The sequence below is a fragment of the Oreochromis aureus genome, linkage group 14, assembly GCF_013358895.1.
Source record: "Oreochromis aureus strain Israel breed Guangdong linkage group 14, ZZ_aureus, whole genome shotgun sequence".
NCBI lineage: Eukaryota > Metazoa > Chordata > Actinopteri > Cichliformes > Cichlidae > Oreochromis > Oreochromis aureus.
In genome coordinates this window covers 21,174,296-21,195,253 of record NC_052955.1, presented here as the reverse complement: position 1 = coordinate 21,195,253, position 20,958 = coordinate 21,174,296, and the positions used below count along the sequence as shown (strand labels likewise).

At 43.1% G+C, this 20,958-nt stretch overlaps 1 protein-coding gene across 2 annotated transcripts; it reads right to left on the bottom strand.

Moving 5' to 3' along the window:
* Nucleotides 1-234: 234 nt before the first annotated feature.
* prpf8 (pre-mRNA processing factor 8) lies at nt 235-19,884 on the bottom strand. Of its 2 annotated transcripts, XM_031740895.2 has the most exons (43): nt 19,694-19,884; nt 18,839-19,004; nt 18,554-18,722; nt 18,283-18,447; nt 17,966-18,184; nt 17,648-17,860; nt 17,323-17,448; nt 17,052-17,157; nt 16,598-16,788; nt 16,314-16,433; nt 16,006-16,195; nt 15,759-15,878; nt 15,382-15,516; nt 15,138-15,267; nt 14,826-15,022; nt 14,348-14,554; nt 13,840-14,003; nt 13,584-13,710; nt 13,068-13,260; nt 12,739-12,926; nt 12,389-12,627; nt 12,151-12,297; nt 11,804-12,014; nt 11,556-11,672; nt 11,184-11,431; nt 10,904-11,083; nt 10,682-10,817; nt 10,250-10,419; nt 9,933-10,062; nt 9,663-9,809; nt 9,405-9,565; nt 9,092-9,283; nt 8,740-8,977; nt 8,494-8,622; nt 8,229-8,342; nt 6,954-7,127; nt 6,617-6,810; nt 6,235-6,474; nt 5,981-6,122; nt 5,746-5,886; nt 5,511-5,650; nt 5,146-5,348; nt 706-860 (listed from the first exon to the last, which is right to left on the bottom strand). In XM_031740895.2, exons 2-43 carry the CDS (start codon nt 18,993-18,995, stop codon nt 706-708), a joined length of 7,065 nt encoding a protein of 2,354 aa, XP_031596755.1. In that variant the 5' UTR covers nt 18,996-19,004; nt 19,694-19,884. The 2 variants fall into 2 exon arrangements, with proteins under 2 accessions (XP_039478706.1, XP_031596755.1); XM_039622772.1 differs by lacking the exon at nt 19,694-19,884 and having other exon boundaries at nt 235-860; nt 18,839-18,995.
* Nucleotides 19,885-20,958: the final 1,074 nt, after the last annotated feature.

Genomic DNA, 20,958 nt, shown 5'->3' with positions numbered 1-20,958 from the left:
AGAACTGCACCTAAACTTGGAACTATAGCTTCATTAACCAAGACTAAAACAGAAAGAAAAGTCCTGGCTTATTATGGGATACCAATGTGCTTTAGCAAGCAAGTGAAAGCAACATGAGTGGTTCAAGGGAAAGCAATTTGACCTCTCAAAACAGGGGAAGCGAGCCAGAAAGTCCCTGTCCAGCCTTACTTCCCCTCTGGGGGTGAAAAAACAAACCTGACATTATCACCACACTGTTCATAAAAATGAAGATCTTTATTTAAACTCAAGCTATGGTGTGACAGGATGTACAGTACGACATACAACACAGTAATAATGGGGCGTTACTGGCATGAAAACACAACTTTCACTTTCATTTCTCAAAAGAGTGAACAGTAAGCATGTCATTTCCTCTTCCTAAACAGAGGTCTGATCAAATATTATACCAAATTATTGTGTACTGAAAACTACACAAATGCACATGTGAGATGCCACAAAGACTGAAGTAGCCTTACTGTAATAGAGGGGAGGGTAGAGGAGGGTGAAACACTTGTAGAAAATATCAAAAAGCATCCTAAAGCCTTTACATTTAAAAAACAAAAAACAAGAATTCCATCATCACAGTTACATTTCTTTCAATAGCAATATTACAGGTTCTGAAATCTGAGCGCCACATGATTCTGGCAGAACTTTCAACAAAACAGGTCAAGTGCAGCGCGTCTGCCCTCAGGCGTACATGTCCTCGCGGTCGGCATTGTAGATCTCGCCCTCCTGCAGAGAGGCAAAGTTTAAGAAGTGCGAGGGCCGGTGGACTTCGTGGTAGAACTCCTTCGGGTTGGCCAGCTGGAGGTCATACTTCATGTTGGGATCGTGCCGCACACCTGTGGCAAAGGGAATTGACAGGTTTATTATTAGCATATATAAATAACTAGAGCAGGGGCAGGGGTGTCGTAAGGCGAGCGACCAGAACTACTTTTGTTATTTTACACATTTATCATGTAGGAAAAAAAGGCGTACTGTTGTATATCTTACATTAGGATATGTCAGCGATTAAATGTTTAGCTAAATGTCTTCACATTTTGTCTTAATGTCCGGCCCATTTAAGGTTAAAGTGCAAAATGAGTTTCACATCCCTGGATCTAAATAATTGTGAAGCAAATCTGCACACTAAAATCAATGAAACAGACACTGGGGCAGTGGAAACATCAATGTATCCTACTGATTATTCAAAAAAACAAGAAAACAAAACAATGCACTCAGGGCAGATTTGGCAACAGATATATAGCAAGCAATACTAATATAAATATTAAAGCTGCAAGCAGCGTTATGAGGGCCCTCGCACCCTGGCACGTCGAGCCACGCCCAACACCTACAACCAGCACATCCGATCTGATGTCACATTGATGGAATTCATGCCTAGAACCACCAGCTAACGATTCATCTCATTCAATCATTATTATAGTCGTCCCACTAGGTGGCGCTCTAACCATTACTGACAAATGGGATAACAAACATTTCCGACCTTGAGTCTCATCACGCCTGCGAACTTTGGGAGAGATTGGACATTGTGTTTTTGAGTGACAGCAGATTACTGCTTTTGGCGAGGGATTGAAACTCCACGTGCCGCCATGGCCACCCCGTTTCCCTGAACGTAAAAAGCTTCGCAATTTAACATCACAAAGGTCTTTAGATTCCACACACAGGAGATCGGGTTAATCTGATCAAATCCCTTGGAGGAGTTCGTCAAAGTATGAGGCCTGAAAAGAGGCGAAAAAGTGGCTAAAATTACACCTTAATTTTAAAATGGCTGACTTCCTGTTGGATTTGGGATATTGCTCCAAGAGACTTTTTTGTACATCTTGATATCCTCCATAAGCTTACCAGGTTTCAGACTTATAAATAAAACACAGAGCAGGGGCTGATGTTTTAAAATTTTGTAGGGGGCGCTGTGGAGCCATTTTGCGCTATTCAAAGAAAATGATGACATAACAAGATAGCACTCATCACATTGGAGGTGTGCGCCAAATTTCAAGACTTTTTAAACTTTCCAAGCCCCTCAAAAGCCACTTCGTCTTTCATGGTGAACCGCGTTGCCACCAGGGTGCGCCGTTCAGTTTAAAGTCACAATTTTCTCACTGAAGCATCACGAGGGACTGATGGTGATATTCACCACTTTTGAGGTGGCCACGATGAACCTGTGAAAATCAGTAGAAGAAAATGAAAGCCATGGCATTTCCTGGTGCCACTAGGTGGCGCTCTACCTATTCCTTACAATGGGCACATCATTCTGTTCAGGGCGGGTCTGACATCATCCCTGTAAAGTCTGGTACTGATCAGACTAGATTTCATTGAGTTATACTAATTTGTTTCTTAATGGCGAGACATCAATAATCGCCATGCTGCTGGGGTCACACCCTTTCGCGAAAACTCACAGTTTTCACTGTAACCCAAGATCAACTGCTTAAGGCTTTCCTGGAGAAATTTGAGGCTGCAGATGTCACCCATAACAATACTGTACCCCAAAGTGTAAAACATGATATTTCCTGTTCCCACTAGGTGGCGCTGTACCTGATGTCAAATATGGCAGTTGAAATATGTTCAGGGGTGGAGCCTTATCATATGTGTCCACTTTGGTCAAGGTCGGACAATGTATGACAGAACGAGAGGCAATAAGATTTTCATGGCGAGTCATCGAATTCGCCGTGGCGCCACGGCCTCACCGTATCCCAAAAACTCAAAAGCTCTGCAATTTAACATGGCCCAGGTGTGTAGTTGACACTGACCAAATATGAAGCTTGTACAATGAAATTCCAATGAGGAGTTCGCAAAAGTTCGAGGCATGGAAATGGCAAAATTAGAGCCAAAATGTCACCTTCACTTCCAAATGGCGGACTTCCTGTTGGGTTTGCGTCAATGGTCCCACTGACTTTTTGTTGTTCGTCTTGGCATGATACACATGTGTGCCAAATTTCATACATGTAGCTAAACGATGTGTTCGTGAGGGCTGCATTTAACAAGGCATAGGTGGCGCCACAGAGCCATTTCCCAGTGCTCATATGTAAAACCATTAAAATACAAAATTTTTCACCAGACCTGGCATGTGTGCAAAATTCCAAGAGTTTTCGAGCATGTTAAAGCCCTCAAAAAGGCCCTTCTTTTGCCTGAATAATAATAATAATAATAATAATAATAATTAAAGCTGCAAGCAGCGATATGAGGGCCCTCGCACCCCGGTGGCGTCGAGCCAAGCCCAACACCTAAAACCAGCGCTTCCGATCTGATGTCACATTGATGGAATTCATGCATTTAACCACCAGCTAAAATTTCATCTCATTCAACCATTATTATAGTCGTCCCACTAGGTGGCGCTCTAACCATTACTGACAAATGGCATAACAAACATTTCCGAGCTCGAGTCTCATCACGCCTGCGACCTTTGGGAGAGATTGGACATTGTGTTTTTGAGCGACAGCAGGTTACTGCTTTTGGCGAGTGATTGAAACTCCACGTGCCGCCATGACCACCCCGTTTCCCTGAACGTAAAAGCTTCGCAATTTAACATCACAAAGGTCTTTAGATTCCACACACAGGAGATCGTGTAAATCTAATGAAATCCCTTGGAGGAGTTCGTCAAAGTATGAGGCCTGAAAAGGGGAAAATGTCGCCAAATTTACACATTAATTTTAAAATGGCTGACTTCCTGTTGGATTTGGGATATTGCTCCAAGAGACTTTTTTGTACATCTTGATATCTCCAATAAGCTTGCCAGGTTTCAAACTCATACATAAAACACAGAGCAGGGGCTGTTGTTTTGAAATTTTGTAGGGGCGCTGTGGAGCCATTTTGCGCTGTTCAAGGAAAATGAACATATAAAAGAAATCCCTCATCACATTAGAGGTGTGCGCCAAATTTCAAGACTTTTTAAACTTTTCAAGCCCCTCAAAAGCCACTTCATCTTTCATGGTGAACCGCGTTGCCACCAGGGTGCGCCGTTCAGTTTATAGTCACAATTTTCTCACTGAAGCATCAAGAGGGACTGATGGTGATATTCACCGCTTTTGAGGTGGCCACGATGAACCTGTGAAAATCAGTACAACAAAATGAAAGACATGACATTTCCTGGTGCCACTAGGTGGCGCTCTACGTATTCCTGACAATGGGCATATCAATCTGTTCAGGGCGGGTCTGACATCATCCCTGTAAAATCTGGTACTGATCAGATTGGATTTCATTGAGTTACACTAATTTGTTTCTTCATGGCGAGACCTCAATGTTCGCCATGCTGCTGGGGTCACACCCTTCAGCGAAAACTCAGTTTTCTCTGTAACCCAAGACCAACTCCTTAAGGCTTTCCTGGAGAAATTTGAGGCTGCAGATGTCACCCATTACAATACTGTACCCCAAAGTGTAAAACATGACATTTCCTGTTCCCACTAGGTGGCGCTGTCCCTGGTGTCAAATATGGCAGTTGAAATATGTTCAGGGGTGGAGCCTTATCATATGTGTCCACTTTGGTCAAGGTCGGACAATGTATGACAGAACGAGAGGCAATAAGATTTTCATGGCGAGTCATCGAAATTCGCCGTGGCGCCACGGCCTCACAGTAACCCGAAAACTCAAAAGCTCCGCAATTTAACATGGCCCAGGTGTGTAGTTGACACTGACCAAATATGAAGCTTGTACGATGAAATTCCAATGAGGAGTTCGCAAAAGTTCGAGGCATGGAAATGGCAAAATTAGAGCCAAAATGTCACCTTCACTTCCAAATGGCGGACTTCCTGTTGGGTTTAGGACATGGCCATAATAGACTTTTATGTGCGTCTCCGAACGTTAGATATGTGTTCGAGTTTTATACATGTAGGTCATACCCATCTCGGGGCTCGCGTTTCTCATTTTTCTAGGTGGCGCTACTGAGCCAATTTTCCCTGGACATGTCTCACGGACATTAAAATACGTAAATTTTCACCAGACCTGACGAGTCTGCAAAATTTCATGAGTTTTCGAGCATGTTTAGGCCCTCAAAAGGCCGATTCATTTGCCGAAATAATAATAATAATAATAATAATAATAATAATAATAATAATAATAATAATAAGAAACAGAGCAGATACAATAGGGCCTTCGCACTTTTGTGCTCGGGCCCTAACAAGAGCTTTGAATACTGACCCATGAAGTTGTAGTTCCAGGAGCACTGGCCAGGTACCATGAAGAAGCCCAAGAAACGATCAGACAGCAGCATCTGCACTCTTTCATAGTGAGACGGCAGGTAACCTTTGGGGTTGTTGCCCTTGTCCGTGTTCTGGCGACCCCATTCGTACCCACTGGGTGTCAGCTTGTAGGCTGTGAGCGTGCATGAACCTGGGGTGAAGCTGAAAAGCACAGACAACCACTCTTAAGTACAAGTCAACTATGTCTCAAAACTGCGTATTGAAATTGCAAAACTGTAAACTGTATTCAAGTTAGTTTTTTTTTTTAAACTGCTACAGATTTTACCTTCCTACACTCTTTCATAGCAAAGTAATAAAGCCTACCTGCAAGTAATGATGATGGTCTTTTCTCCGTCCCATGAAGGGTTATCAGCCATGATCTTGGCATGGGTAGTGACATCCTGTGGGGACAGCTGCGGCGATTCATTGGGCTGTGTGTGGATCCAGCCAAGGGGTTCCATTTCCTGTTTAGGGAAAATAAAAATAAAGCTTTAAAGCTGGAACAAAGCAGCAAGCAAAGCTATCATGTATCGATTGCTAAGAATAAACTGGAACTTACTTTCAGGTATTCATGACCAGGCAGCTGGTTGGGCAGGTGGACAGTCTGGTGAGTCCCCCACTGGGGCACCATGACAATACAACGGATCTCCTTCACCTGGGGGTTGTCAGGTGGGCTGGTGCCATACAGGTAGCCTGCAATCTGGAACAAAATAATATGGTCAGCATATATACCTGAGCATGTTGTTACAATGGGCTCAGTTGATAAAGTGATGTGTAATATGATGAATACATACCTGTGCTCGCAGATCTGAGATGCAAATGAATTTCTTGAGGACATTTTTGGGCAGGATGTAGGTGTAACCCGTCTCCTTGATGTCGTCAGATGAGACGTAGATGTGGTTGGTTCGGAGATGAAGGTTCGCAGCAGATATGGCCCTGACATGGGGGAAAAAAACAACAACAAACAAACATGATTTATGTCTTCATATTTTACTCAATCACGAGTAAACTCTTAAAAATCTGAACCCCACAGAAGCTGCGTGCATACCTGACTCTCCATTCAGTCTTGGATGAGAATGTCTGGGTCTCGTAGTTGGAGGTGGTGGAGGTGATGATCTCGTCTCCGTGCTTGTTGACCGTGCGGGTCTGTGTGGCGGTGAGCTGCGACTGTTCTTTGGTCTGCTTCTCGATCTCAGCAATTTGCTGGCGCTGTTGAGATGGAGCTGAGATCTCCATTCCCAGGATGATGTCACGGATCTCAGACTGGGTCAGCGAAGCTACGTTCACACTGAAAGGAGACACAGGAAGTATTGACCACAAAACCCACGTCTGGTTATTTTAAGCTCCAAGTTACAGAAAACAAGCAGCTATTTGAGGTACATACAGCAATTAGCTTGTGCAAAACTTGGGAACTCAAACTGAAGACTTACTTGTTCTTTTTGCCATAATCGGCCAAAATTAGATCTTTGAGTTGCACTTCCACCTTGATCCACTCCTCATCAGTGAGCGTGGGCCAAATGTGATGGGGCTCGGTGATAGTTGTTTTGTCAGGTTTAAGGATCACCTTGGCACGGTCATTGTTGACATGGAGCGCTCTGAGGATCAGGATGAGTCGAGAGAAGGCCTACGGAGCAGACAACCAAATACAAACTACTTACACGGGGAAGGGAGTAAGGGGGCTTTAACAAAAATTTAACAAAAAAAAAAACAAAAACACGACCATTGTAAAACAATTAAATACAATCTTAATCCTGGTGTGAAACTCACTGTGTAGGACGAGATGGTCTTCAGCCAGTCATCATAAAGGTTGAACAGCACCATCTGTGGTTCTGTAGCCTTCAGGATCAGGTCTCCAAACTTCTCCACCTTCAGACAGGCCTGGAAGGGCAGCTGCAACTCCGAGCCTTTGATCACAATGTTGGGGAAGTCGAGCAAGTGGACCTGCACAGGGAGAAAAATGCATCACAAACTGGAAAAGTGCTGCAGTGTGGTTTCAACTAGAGCAGGGTGATATGACCAAAAATATTTATCACGATATACATTTGAAAATTTGCGATAACGATATAACTGACGATATAATTGACACTAGACAAAATACTTTACAACTCCACAACTTTATTAGTGCAAAAAACCCCATCAATGTATTTTCACTTAAACAAGCAGCTGTTTTTTATGTGCATTAAAGTTATATAAAAATTTAACAGTGCAAATGCAAATTCCTTGCTGACAGTTTAACCAAAAGGCATTTCCAGTGGAAATTGGCCGACATATCCTCAGCATAACCATGTATAATATCCACAAAACTTAAAAAGAGGTTATACACACACAATACGGTAATATTATGTTGAAGCACAGTACGTGTCACTCCGCAAGGCTCCTGCCTACGATAGCCGTAATGCTCCGACAATCCATCAAGCGGTGTGGCTTCGTAACTTAGCAAAGTCGTACTAAAACATTTGACAGATTTTTGAGCGCTGTGTACCACATAAAATCGTTTCGAGGTCAGTAAACACAACCACAATTCACACATAAGGCACATGGGATTATAAGGGGCACTGTCGATTTTCAGAAAAATCAAAGGATTGATTTTAAGTGTGCCGTATTTTCCAAACAACACGGTAATAACGACGGCCCGCTAGCATGCGCTACCAAAAATAGTGCTTTGTTGTGTATCTGACGGACGAAAGCTAAACCAGTTCCACACCACTGAAGTTGCAGCATTTTTACAAACCAATTCTGGTTCATCTGTTTCACTTAACGATCCACTTTCGCTGTTCTCATTCTGCGTCGCCGCCATGTGCGTATGTAAACATAGGCACTGCGCATGCGCGTTTTACCCATATTCTATCGCGATATTTCATTTTCCTACCGTTGCCCAAAATTACACCGGTATTACCGTGAACGGTGTGATATAGCCCAGCCCTAGTTTCAACCTTTACACCGAGTTGAGCTCACAATTACACTGAGCTAATGTTCTGAAGTTTTATTAAAGCGCTATACAAATACAGGCCATTTATCATTTATTAGCATAAAGAATCTCACCTCCAGAGGGTCGAGCATGCCCTTCCTGGTCACAATGATCTGTTTTGGCTGCTCCTCCACTGGGAGGGAACGAATCAGAGCAGCCACTTCCTCAGCTGTTTTCCACTTGGCCAGCTACAGAGATAAAACAAGAATCAAGTTAAACACCTTTGATTAAAAAAATAAGCAACTTACTGGTAAGAAGGGTACGGCATGTGCCTGTACCATTTAACTGGATGATAAACAGTACAAAGCCTTATATTTCATATAGAGTAAGGGGATGTACCTGTCCCAGACGTTTCTGCCCAGCCCACACAGAGGTGTGAATGATTTTGAGGAAGAGCTGACCGGTCCTCGGGTTGAAGATGAAAATGGCTCCATTGATGGGCTTCGTGGTCAAGTTACCCTCAAAGGTCTGTTGAAACAGGTGGAGAATACATGTCACTACATTTTAGGCATTTTTTTGCATATTATTATTATGCAAAAGCAAAATACACTTTACTTTCTTAGAATTACAAAAACACCCTTTTACCTTGTGGATAGTGACTCTGTAGACATTCGTGTCATCCACAAACCAGATGATCTGGTTAGAGAACAGTTCACCGTAGTTCTGTGAGGACAGGTACGGCTCAGTGGGCTCAGAGGAGTACAGCTGCAGACCTTTGCGGATGCGTTCCCTGAGCACATACAGGGCAGGGTTGGCCTTCATGATCTTAGCCATGGCCTGCTGGATCAAAGGCTTGCCTCCAGGGAACCAGTTACCATACGCACTACAAAACAAGAACACAAAATGCTGGGTTTAAGTAGATGCTAAAAGATAGGAAACAAGATTCTTATCTTCAAACAAGACAGTGCACAAAACTTGGCCCTTAGACAATCCTAACCTGTGGAGGTTGTAGGCCAGATCAATAGCAATGAGCACCCCAGTGGGAGAGGGGTAGATACTCATGTTGTCTGTGGTGTAGTCGAGGAACTTGGCCCTGGCATAGCGCTCGATGTCATGGGAGTCATAGTCACCCCATCGGAGCTGAATGTCAATCCAGTACTTCTGTGTGGTGGTGCTGTCCATCACGTCCCTGCAGGAGGAAGTGAACATTTCAATTTAAGCTTTTCACTTTTCTGTTTTGGACCTCATTATCCTATTATAAACTAATGTTTCATCCCCTAAAAAACTTAAAATCATGCTAAAAGTCATACTTTGAGTCAGCAAGCAGAGAAGGCCGGGAGACGTTCCACTTGTAGGATGCAAAGAGAAGTATGTCAGCACAAGATGAGTTCATCTTGTAGGACTTCCTGGGGTGGATGGTCTCCTTCTGCACAGTTTCAATTTCCAGAGCATCCAACTCCTGGTCAAACACCTGAAAACCAGAATCAGAAAAAACATACAAATTTAAGTTCTGACTTGCACAGTAATTCCTGTGCTGAGGTAAAGTTTGGTAAATGAACAGAACCTACCTGACAGAGATCCATGACAATGCTCTCATGGATCTTCTGCCACAAGTGAGCCCTGAAGATCTGAATGAGGGAGATCTTCAGCGTGGGGATTTTGCCGTGCATGAAGATTCCTGTCAGGTCAAGCTGCACTTGGAAACCTACATACACCTAGAAACAAAAACATACAAACTTTAAGTCACTACAGACATTCTTTAGTTTTTCCTACACAACACAAGTCTCATATGTTCTGTAAGATGTTTTTTTTCCTCTCTGATTAGTGGTTGTACTTACATTGGCTCTGTTGATGGTGGGTGACCACCAAAGAGTGAAACGACGGTTGGGGATTTGGTTGAGACCAGATCTCTGGGCATTAGTCAGCTTCTTCCATTTCATGGACTCCTCAAAGCCACTGGCCTTTTCCCTAAAAACACACACAGAGAGAATCTGTTTTTAAAGGCAATTAATTAAATGTATGACAAATTAGTTTCCTGGCAGTTATACACTCCCCAAGTGTATCGAGAAAAGCACACAAAGTGATCCAAGTGTAAAGTCTATTGTGTGATGCTTGCAATATAATTAATTCCTGTAAACATTTAAAGTGCTCTCACCAGAAGAGACCCTCCCAGGTGGGGAAATAAGTGCCTTTGAAGAGTGTGTGCTCCAGAATGCCCTCCACACCACCGAGCGCCTGGATCATGTCTGTGCGGTAGTTGTTCAGGTTCCACAGTTTACCATCGTGTCTCTGGTGGGTCCACCAGAACGGATTCTGCTTCAACACCTGCGTCCAACCAAGGAAGAAAATACAATTAATAGCTGGAAATAGCTAAATGATAAATATCATGTAATAGGACACAGACACTTCCGTGCATTTCAAATAAAACTGTAAACAGTATTGCAGAGTGCAACTAAGATCAAGAGTCTCAAATATTTTTACTTAGGAGAATGCCTGAATTATTAAAAGGCACTTCATGTTTTTTATAGAAAAAGCAATTTCATCGTAACACACTTTTGCTCTTTGCACATCGCTGTCTTCGTCTTACCTGGTACTGTTTAAAGTCAGTTCTGACTCTCCAGCCTTTGTCATAAGCCAGTGTGTGTCTGTCCTTCTGGAAAAGAGTGTTGATCCTGGGGATTCCTCTGTCCCAGGAGTCCTCTAAATCCTCCAGAGTTAGACGCCTGGAATAAAGATGAAACGCTGGTTATTATGTTGTCTAGACCAGCTGCAGTGAGTCCAAATCAGATAAGAGAGTAATCTGCTCTACCTGTTCTGGGCAATGGCCTCCTGTCTCTTGAGAGCATACTCAGCCCAGACCCTCTGAGAGTCGATAAACTCGCTCTCCCACGGCTGAATGTAACGATACAAGTTAGGGATCAGCTGGTCTTCTTCGTGGCTCATTCCAGACCTGAAGTGGGTGATGCCCACATCTGTCTGCTTGGACCACCTGTTAAAGAGTGAGAAAAATGAGTGTGTGATTGGTTAAGACACCACAGCTGAATGAATTTACAGACTAGAAGTTCACACAGATCTGCAAGGAGACCTACCTCAGGTCTGATTGTGGGATAAGCACGTGGCCCATGGACAACATGCCGAGACCGCCCAACTCTTTGGGAGTGTAGAAGACCACGGGAGGGAAGCGGCTAGGCATTTTGGAGTTAAGACCGATCTTAATACGCGTCTGAATCTTGTTCTCGCACTTCACCAGCAGGTCCAGTAGCTCCTGTGTATTTACCACAGCCTCACGGAAGTAGGTCATCAGACCAATCAGAGCCGTGTTCCACTTATTCACAATCTGCAGGTAAAAAAAATGAGAAAGTAGTAAGTTTTCCTTGCTCTGAATGCAGCTGCCCACTATAAAAGGATTAATGAATATAACAATAATACTCTAGTTTATAAAAAGCAAGATGTCTGTTAACCTTGGTGAATGTGGTGGATCCAGAGGCCATCAGGATCTGACGCACTCTGTTGTGAAAACGCTGCATTGACTCATCATCCACCCGCAGGAAACACTGTGCGGTCCTCTCTTTGGTCACCTGAACAAATAAATACAAGCGTGAACTTCAAGCCCATTAAATGAAAAAAGGGAAATTTTGTGTTTATATAGTCTCTTTATTTTGCTGTCTAGACACTATAGCAGCAGATTTGTTAGCATTACGAATTTCACCTCATTCTGCAGGTTCCAGACACCATCCTTGTGAGTGAACTCCTCATAGCTGGTGCGACATTTAGGAAGGATGCGGCACTCAAACCCACACATGTTGAAGAGCAGGTTGGGGTTGTCTTTGCTGTACACGGACACAAAGCTGTTCTCCCACTGGACTGTGGTCACAGACCTGGGCAGGCGATTCTTGATGTCCCAGAACACTGCGCGTCCACTGGGAAGATTATTAGGCAAGCTCAAGCCATTTTTCATAAAGTCTAATTTTCATTATGTGCAATATTCACCAAAGATTAGATCTACATAACAACAATCTACAAACTTAAGGGTGAAAGGTTGAAAGAAAAACTCACAGATTCACATCATGCTTCATCAGCCTCATCCGGGCATCACGAGGCCAGCACTTCTTATTGTTGTAACCCACAATGTTCTCATTGTTGGGGTCTGGGTGCTCTGTCAGATACCTCTGAATCAGGTCCCTGGCCTCATCAGCAGTGAATCTGGAGCCACAAAAACAGTGACATCACTTAAATGTGAAAAAGCAAACAAACAAGTGAGAAAATGTCATCTTATCACTTAGTGCAATCCTACCTGAAGAAGATGTGGATGCGGTCGATGTAGCGGCAGTACAGTCGGATTGGGTGAGCGCTCTCCGTGGCGGTGTCTTGAAAACTGAGGAAGTCGTTGGGCATCTGAGGGGGACCAGCCATCTCACTGGCACGGTGCAGGCCGAGAACCAGGAGGTCCATCACCAGACCGTAGTACTGCACGATGAACGAGGCAAACTGGAGACCCCTGATGATGCCGTAAGAGTTGGTGTGGTTCATGTCCTATGTGAGAGGAATAAAGATAAAGAGAAACACTCAAAAAAAAAAACAAAAAAAAAAAACCTCATCACTTATCTTTAAAGCTCCTATATAAAAAGAAATAAGCACCCTTACCTTGTAGTTGATGACCACGTTGTTCTTGGCTGTCATGTAATCAGCAATGTTGTGGTCAACGATAAGACGCAGCAGCCTGTTGAGCAATGTCAGATCAATCTTCTCGTACATCTTCTCATAGCGGGACTCGAGCATCACGTTGCATTCTCCTTCTCCAGTCTCCCACACGTCCTGCAAGTTGTTGATGCCTGAATAGAATAAAGGAGCATTTAAATAAAGCTGAAAATGTTATGACATTTGTCCACAATGTTATCAAAACTGAGATTTTATTTTATTCTGGATCCCCTCTTAGCTACTACACAACACAATCAGCCATATTCAAGTCTTACCTTGGCACCACTTGTAGACCAGCAGCGGTGGTGGTTCTGTATCAGCAGGTTTGATCCAGGGTGGGAACAGGCGTCTCTTGTCTGCTTCATACCACAGGTACTGGTCCAAGTAAGCATCAGTTATCTTCTCCAGGGGCTCCACATCATACACTGGCACCAGGTGGCTGTACAAGTCCATGAACTCGATACCCACCTGCAAAAGTAGTAGTCACTTAGAAACTAACAAACGAATGTGATGATAAGTAAGAGTTTTACAACAAAGAAACTCAAGGCTGTGACAGAAATCTATTTTTCTAGTGGTTTCCCAAAACGACATCCCAGTAACTATGCATCTACACAGAAGCTAGGAAATACTGCCTCAAATTTATGTTACTTATGTTTGTAAACTGAGCAGTGAAAAAAAAAAATTAGAGCAATATATTTTCTTCTAGTGTTCTCGTCTACTGTTTGAAGCCAGAAACCTCTCTGTTAACTAAATGAAACTCTCGCAAAGTATCCACACATCATCTCCCTGACCTCTTTGAAGGCTCTCTGTGTTAGCAGGTGACGCTTGATCCTGGAAAGAGCCTCGTGAGGGTTGTCGTAGGCCTGCTCTATGAGCCCTAGCTCCTCCCTCTGACTCTGGTTCAGACGAGACTTCACACTGGAGGGATTTAGAGTGGAAATGGAAACAAAATGAAAATTAAGCAAAAACATACTCTGGCAATTCTGCTGCCTGATGTGAGAAAATATGCATCGCTAAAGTTAAAGGCAATGTTCTCAGCTTGCTTACCTGTATGCTTCTTTGAGCCTCTCCAGCGCCAGGATGAGCAGCTTGGTGTCATGTTTGTAAGAGAGTGGAGGGAACGGGATTGGGGAGAACCGCCGACTCTCCAGCCAGTGCACAGTGGTGGTGTAAATGGCCACGGCCTCTTCTGCAGTGATGTAGGGACCATCCTGTAAACAGAATAAACACACTTTCAATTATATGGCAAAAGGGGAAGGACGCAGCCATTTTTATCTTTGATACAGAGATACAGTGAGAGCTGTTTTCATATATTATAACATCATGTAATAATCAGAAAAGTGTCTGAATAGCGAGGGGCCAGTGGCAAATGCAACCAGCAATAAAAAGAACCACTATTCACTTTAATATTCCTCCAGTTCTTACGCACAGGCAGGCAGTCCAATGCAAGTGCGCCTTTGTAGGAGGTCAACAATCAACATTTCACCTTAAATGCGTTGACGTTGTAGGGACTTTACTAGAGTTCTTTTTTTAAGCCTTCTTCTTAGAGTATTACCTTCAGGTAGTTGTGCTGTCTCTCCTGTTCAGCTTTCAGGTACAGACGGGTCAGTCTGCCCAGGTTTTTCTTGCACACCGTCTTGTCCACAGTGGCTCCGCGACGGATTCGCTCACGGTTGTAGTGGGCTGTGTTGGTCCACCAGTCAGCTTTGGCCTTCACGTATCGCAGAATCATGTTCTCAATAGGAGTAGGCAATCCAGGTACCTAAAGTGAAAGAAATAGATAAGTGAGAATAAAATACTGAATGTTAAGTTACAATTTTTAACGATGTTTGTTGTAGTATCTTTGTGAAGTTGTTCCAATATCTAATCAGTGCTTTCAATGTTTTCCTTTATTGTTCCCTTTATTATCCAATTAGCTGATATTTTATTCATGTTACAAAGAATTTACAAATCCTTATTTTTTCAAACCACAGCTCATCCATTCAAATGTAACAAGACACTCAAATGTCAAACAATTCCTGAGGGGACCTGACCTTCCATGGGATGTTAGCTTTCCAGCACCTCCAAGACTCGCTGAGGTGCTGCAGGATGGTTCTGGCCTTGTTCTGTTTGATCCCCTCAGGCATCATGTCCAAGATGTCATGCATCACAGCAGCACGCAACTCCAGGTCAAAGTGAGACTCCACACGCTGTTTGGTCACAGTCTTTGCAACACCCTTCGAGTGACGTCCTGCAGAGGAATTAAAAGCAAAACCGCCGCTGCTGCTGAAACTGCTACAGTTTCCCTCAGAGAATAACTCTGATTGTGTCATAGAATCACACAAGTAAAATATGTATGTTCAGACCTTCAAACTGTCTGGCCAGCAGATTTCCGAGCCACCGCTCCAACAGGGGGGTGATGCCCCTCATGAAGAACAGCCACACTCTCCAACCAGGGGCCCAGAAGCCACAACCTGGACCCTTGCCCACAGGACCCTGAAAACACAGACAATAAAATTAAAACTTAAATGTGAGATTGTGGGAAGATATTTATACAGACAACAGCTTCACCTTAAGTGTGCAAACTGTTAACATTGGGCAATTACTCACGGTATTGAAACGGTAGTAGATGAGATGCTTCAGGTCTTTGCACATCCGGATTTGTCTCATCAGCTTGTACTTGTACCGGTACATGCCTGTGAGCTGACCCACATGAGCGAAGATGTACTGCAGTCCGTCAGCCAACTGCAACGCAGAAACAAACCTTTGAGGTTGGTCACATGTGCAAATCAATACATAAAAATAACTACTGAAAAAAAAAATAAAAATAAAATCATGTTTACTCTTATGAACAGGAAAAAGATTCCCAAAATCCTTTATCAATACAAAAGATACATCCTTGCATTTTATACTGCTTTTCATTAAAGAGCGCTTTTACCACTACCCTGTGAAAGTAACGCCTGGCCAATTTCCACTTCACAACTAACCTGGAAGGCATCAACATTTCCCAGTCTGTACTGCACGTGGCTGTCAACCACCAGCTTGCTTAGACGGAGAACCTCTCTGCACAGATGAAAGGCATTGCCGAATCGCGACTTCTTTCTCTCCTGAAGGAGGCAAAAGAAAACAGTCATAGGTCAGCAATGGTCAAAAGAAGTGCACTTCATACTAGAATACAGTCTGACACTTAACAAAAACAAAATGTGAAGTTAGATCCTGCTCTGCAGATTGTACCTTTGTGGTCAGTGTCTTGACAGGCTTCAGGTTGAAGTTGTAGTCCAGATGCAGGTAGTTGAGGTTCTTACGATGGATGAGCAGATTGAGCATGTTGTAGCCCTGTCTGCAAACCTGCAGGCCAACCTCCACCCAATCCAGCTTTGTGGACTGGAAGAACTTTGTGGCCTTAAAGGAGCGGAATAGGTATCTACAAGACAACAGAGGGAGAACTTTTACTGATGAACTTGGATAATGAGCAAAATAAATAAAGGTTTAATTAGAAATGCATGAAAGCAGGATATCAAAATAAATCCAAGGATGCTCACCTCTTCTTCTGGGCCTTGGGTGGTCTGTGTTTGAGAGCATTGAGCACGTAGTACTTCAGCAGTTTCTGGTATGACACACGTACTTTCACTGGCTGTCCAGCAGGGCAATGCTCGCGGTACCTATAAAATATTTTAGCAACAAATGTTTAATACTGATCAGACTTTTTTTTTTTTCTTAAATTGAACTCTAATGCAAAACAAAATCTTCCCCACAGCCGACATCTCTTCAAACAGTAAAGTACTTCAGATTAACTCCAGTCCTAACAGCTTCACAGTTTGCTCACCAGTTCTTGATCAGGGGGATATCGATGGCACGTCTTGTTCGGCCAGATCTGAGGTTGAAGGGTCTCGGCGCCCACAGGAGAGCAATGCCATTGGCTGTGTTGTCTGTGTAGAGTGGGGTTTCTTTGAGGAAGGGTTCCACAAACTCAGCAAGCTCAAACTCCTCATCATCATCGGGCAGAGGCTCCTGACTCTGAGAGGAAACGGGAAACACAGTGAATCACTTTTAAGGGCAGGAGGGCTGGAATTCAACAAACTATAAAATAACTAGAAGAGATATCTGAATGGTGAAAGGTGATCTGCAGCTGCAGCCAATAATAACAAGTCACCATTCATTTTACTATTCCTCCAGTTCTTACGCACGGGCAAGCAGTCCAATGCAAGTGCGCCTTTGTAAGAGGACTGTGATGCAGGGTGTTATTCACCAAAGGGAGATAAGTAGATAATGTGCATTACCTTAACAGAATGTCTGTGTGAAATGGGGTTGATCAGCGGGTCAAAGTAAAATGCGGGAAGATCGGGATCTTCTGTTTTGATAAAAACCACATTTGGTGTGTGGTACCTGGGGAAAACAAAACAAAAACATCACAAGTGTTGCTTTTATATAGCCATTATGAAAAATAATGCAGCAAATCTATGATGTTTATAAGTGATGAATGTCTCTCCTGTCTTGAATGAAAAAGGATTTTTCAGTCAGCCAGCATTTCAAGTAAACAGCAGTTCTCACCAGGTGAGGTGGACGTGGTGCGGCAAATTGTTGTACAGGTAGGGGAAGGCGATTTTGTACTCTGTCCTGATGGGCTGTCGGATGATGATTTTGTTGATGTCGTTGAACTCGTTCCAGTCTTCATCCCTACAGAGGATACAGAGGAACCAGTTAGGACACAAAACAGCCAGCATCTGTTCTCACGTTATGTTTGGATTAAAACAGCAATATCAAATAATTTCCAAGAAATATTTAAATTCTGAAAGCGAAACTATAAAAACTTTATTAACATTAATAACAGTAAGTCTTTAGAATATTCATTTTTTAAAAGGGTGAAAGAACATACTGGAGGTTGATGTCTCTGACCAACGGCTCAAACTTTGGCCCTCCAGGGATGGCCATGTTTAAAGCCTTGGATGTGAAGAAAGCCTTCAGGTCAAACAGATAGAAGTAGTTTCTATCAACCAGATCTGTCAGAAGCTGATTGGCCAGACGGTACAGTGTGGACATCATGGGCAGTGTGAACTGCCAGCGACGATAGGTGGTGCCATTCACAAACCTGAGCAAGACAAAGATAAATCATCAATTAATGTTTCAAGCAACACATCAGTTGAATATGCAAAACTTAAAATCTTTGTCTGTGAAGAGAGCCATGGCTGCTTACTTGGCTGTGTCCTTGAGGGGCTGATGTTCATAGAACCAGTCCACAACTGAAGCATCTTCCTCCGGATCAAGCTCCATCTGAATGGCCTCCAAGGGTTCCACATCAAGAATGTTGTCAGCGTAGTCCAGTGGCGGCTCCTCATCATCAAAGGGTGGAAAGCGCATTCTTTTGAAGTGCCGACGATCTCTTTTCTCACGACGCATCATGATCCACATGGTGCTGGGATTAAAATCGGGAAAGAGACAAATTGAAGTTTTATTGAATGGAAATGAGCACAGTTGGCTTGAAAGTTTTCAGCAGTAGAAACTCTCCCTTACCCCCACTGTGAAATGTAGACTGGCTCAATGACCCAAGGAATTTCATTGACAAAGGAAATGGCTCCAGTGATGTGATAAAGCACGGGCACATCTCGAATCTGTTCCCAAGGCATTGGCATGTTTTCCAACAGCTTCAGCACTGCATGGGGCATGTACTTGAGGGCACTGTTCAACAGACAGACACAGAACGCACATATGAAGATGTTATCAAGAAGAAAACACACCGACTTTTGTTAAGACTTTTAAAAAGAGTTAAAGGAGTCATCTTTACCCAAGGTAGACCCTCTTGTCATGGCGAAACTTTCTATTGGTCATGTCTCCATGGTCCCTGATGATCTTGCGGACATGTTCAGGTGGCATATCTTCTTTCTGAGCATCCACAAAGCCAAACTTTCTCTTTTCTGAGTAGCGCTTTGCCTGTAACTGCTGCCATTTTCTTGCTGTAGAGTTGAAAGACATTTAATCATCGCAAAGTTAATCTTGTCTATTTGTGAAAACTTCTTCGCTAAAAGCTCAAAACATGGAAGTCCTGCTTTAGTCAATACAAACAACATACCCTTCTCTTGTAATTTCTCCTCAGACATGTAGTCTGGGACGGGTGCAGGAGGGGGCACACCAGGGGGCACACCAGGCGGCACAGCAGGTGGTACCCCTGGTGGCACACCGGGTGGCATCGCTGCAGGGACGCCTCTGTAAGGAAAGGCAGCTGCCATGGTGCCTCACTATCCAAAACAAAGACACAAAACAAGGTATGAAAATAAGTGAGATTTTTGATTATAACTGTATATAATGAAAACCCTGAGGAGAGAGGCTTTACATGTCAAACAAGCCAACTTACACTTAACTTAACTGAAACAAAGACTGATCAGAAACTTATTACATTGGCACATGAATTCCTTGTCTGGCTCCTGCAACCCACAGATTAAATAACAGAAGCCACAAAGTGAACGTGTGTGCTTAATGCCTTGCAAGCTCTGGAAAATAGAATGGCCTTGGAGAAAAATGCCTTTCAAAAATAATAAGTAGCTTCTTAATTCCGTAGAAAATGCATTTATTGCACATTAACTAATCTGTGTAGCTTCAACATCTTCGTGCTCATAGTTGATGAGCTAGCTACGTTAGCCTAACATGGCCTCCCGGATGGCACAAAACTGCAACAGCAAGGCGAACTTTACCCGTGTTTTAATTGTCGTTAGCTCGTTCAGAAACAGCGTAAACTCGGGATATCACTCATAAATGGCTACATTATGTTACATGTAACACACTGTAATTCACACTGCAACACTAGTTATTAATTAGGCCAAGCGTGGAGGAAGCGGCAACTTAGCCAACTGCTAAAGCTAGCACGGTAGCTAACGATTGAGTGAGAGGTAAAACTAAGCGATAACAGAATGCATTCAACAACACGTACCTCGCTTACTTCACTCCCAGCGTTTCTTATCGTTGGATAAAGCCTTAACCCGCACACAGTCAGCTAGCACAACATTTCTTTCTTATTCTCCGTGTTTTTCCGCCTCAGTGTTGGGCTGATGTGCGCTAACACAAAACTGCATAAACGCACGACGCACGACAGCGGACACACGATGAACGAGCTTCAGTAGTATTCACAGACGGCGGTTACGTCCGATATTTCTCTCCACCGGTAAAGAATCTGCTTTACGTCAGAAAATATGCGTAGACGTTAAACAAGCGCAATTTTTGAGAATACCCGGATGATCATGTTTCCGGCGCACTACTGCCCCCTGCAGTGTTGGAGTGCGATCGTCAGCGATCATATACTGAGTCCTGTAAAGTTTGTGGCTTAAACAAAAACATGATTTGCTGATGTGTTGTATTATTTAATCACATTCAAAGTATTTCATTACAGTTATTTGCTTCTTGTTTTATTTCTGACATGAGGTCATTTATTTCTTTTGTCATTTCCTTTTTGCCCCTTGTACTCCTCTCTAGGGACTACAAACACAAATGCCATGAATGGAGGTTTCAGCGGAGGACACTCAGAGCCTGCCAGACCAGACGTCACATAGCAGGTAACAGTGGCGTGTCTAGAAAATTTTTGTTGGGGGGGCCAGGTAGGGGTACAGATTTGGAGAAGGGTGGCAGATGTAATTGGCAGATAATGTTAAAAAAGAACTTTCTACCAACCGTTAACCATAATTCAATAACCCTATAAACCTAATAACCGAATGCGCTTTTAACTGTTATTAGAATGAGATTTTAACCACTATAGTGCAAAGTGTTTAGATATTGCGTTGATAAAGTACAAGAGATACAATAAGTGCTTTGTCATTGTTTATTCAGCATTCAAGGACAGCAATATTTGCATAGTATTTTTATGGAAATATAGTGCACATATGTTTTGGGCAAAAACATTTTTGAATATTAAAATACGAACATTTTTAACATACAACTGGCAAATTAGCCAATGCCAATGCAAAACTTTATCTGCCTATTAAAAAAAGAAGATATTCTTCTCACAAACTGGTGTTTGATTTTGAAACAGGAAAAAAGTGGGGAAACAAATGAAAAGACTAACTTTTGAATGAAACCTGAAAGCAAGTAAATACTGTCTATGCTGCCTTATGGTAAACTTTGGTAATATTGATGTATAAAGAACAACACTGGCTGATGATGAAATACAGTCAGCTGGCATGGTGACACGGTTAGTATTAACCT

Coding starts and splice junctions, on each gene's coding strand:
- prpf8 (XM_031740895.2), bottom strand. CDS start 18,995: ATGGCAGCTGCCTTTCCTTACAGAGGCGTCCCTGCAGCGATGCCACCC. Junction 11,673..11,803: donor TCTGGAACCTGCAGAATGAG/GTGAAATTCGTA, acceptor TTATTTGTTCAG/GTGACCAAAGAGAGGACCGC. Junction 10,818..10,903: donor GAGGCCATTGCCCAGAACAG/GTAGAGCAGATT, acceptor TCTTTATTCCAG/GCGTCTAACTCTGGAGGATT.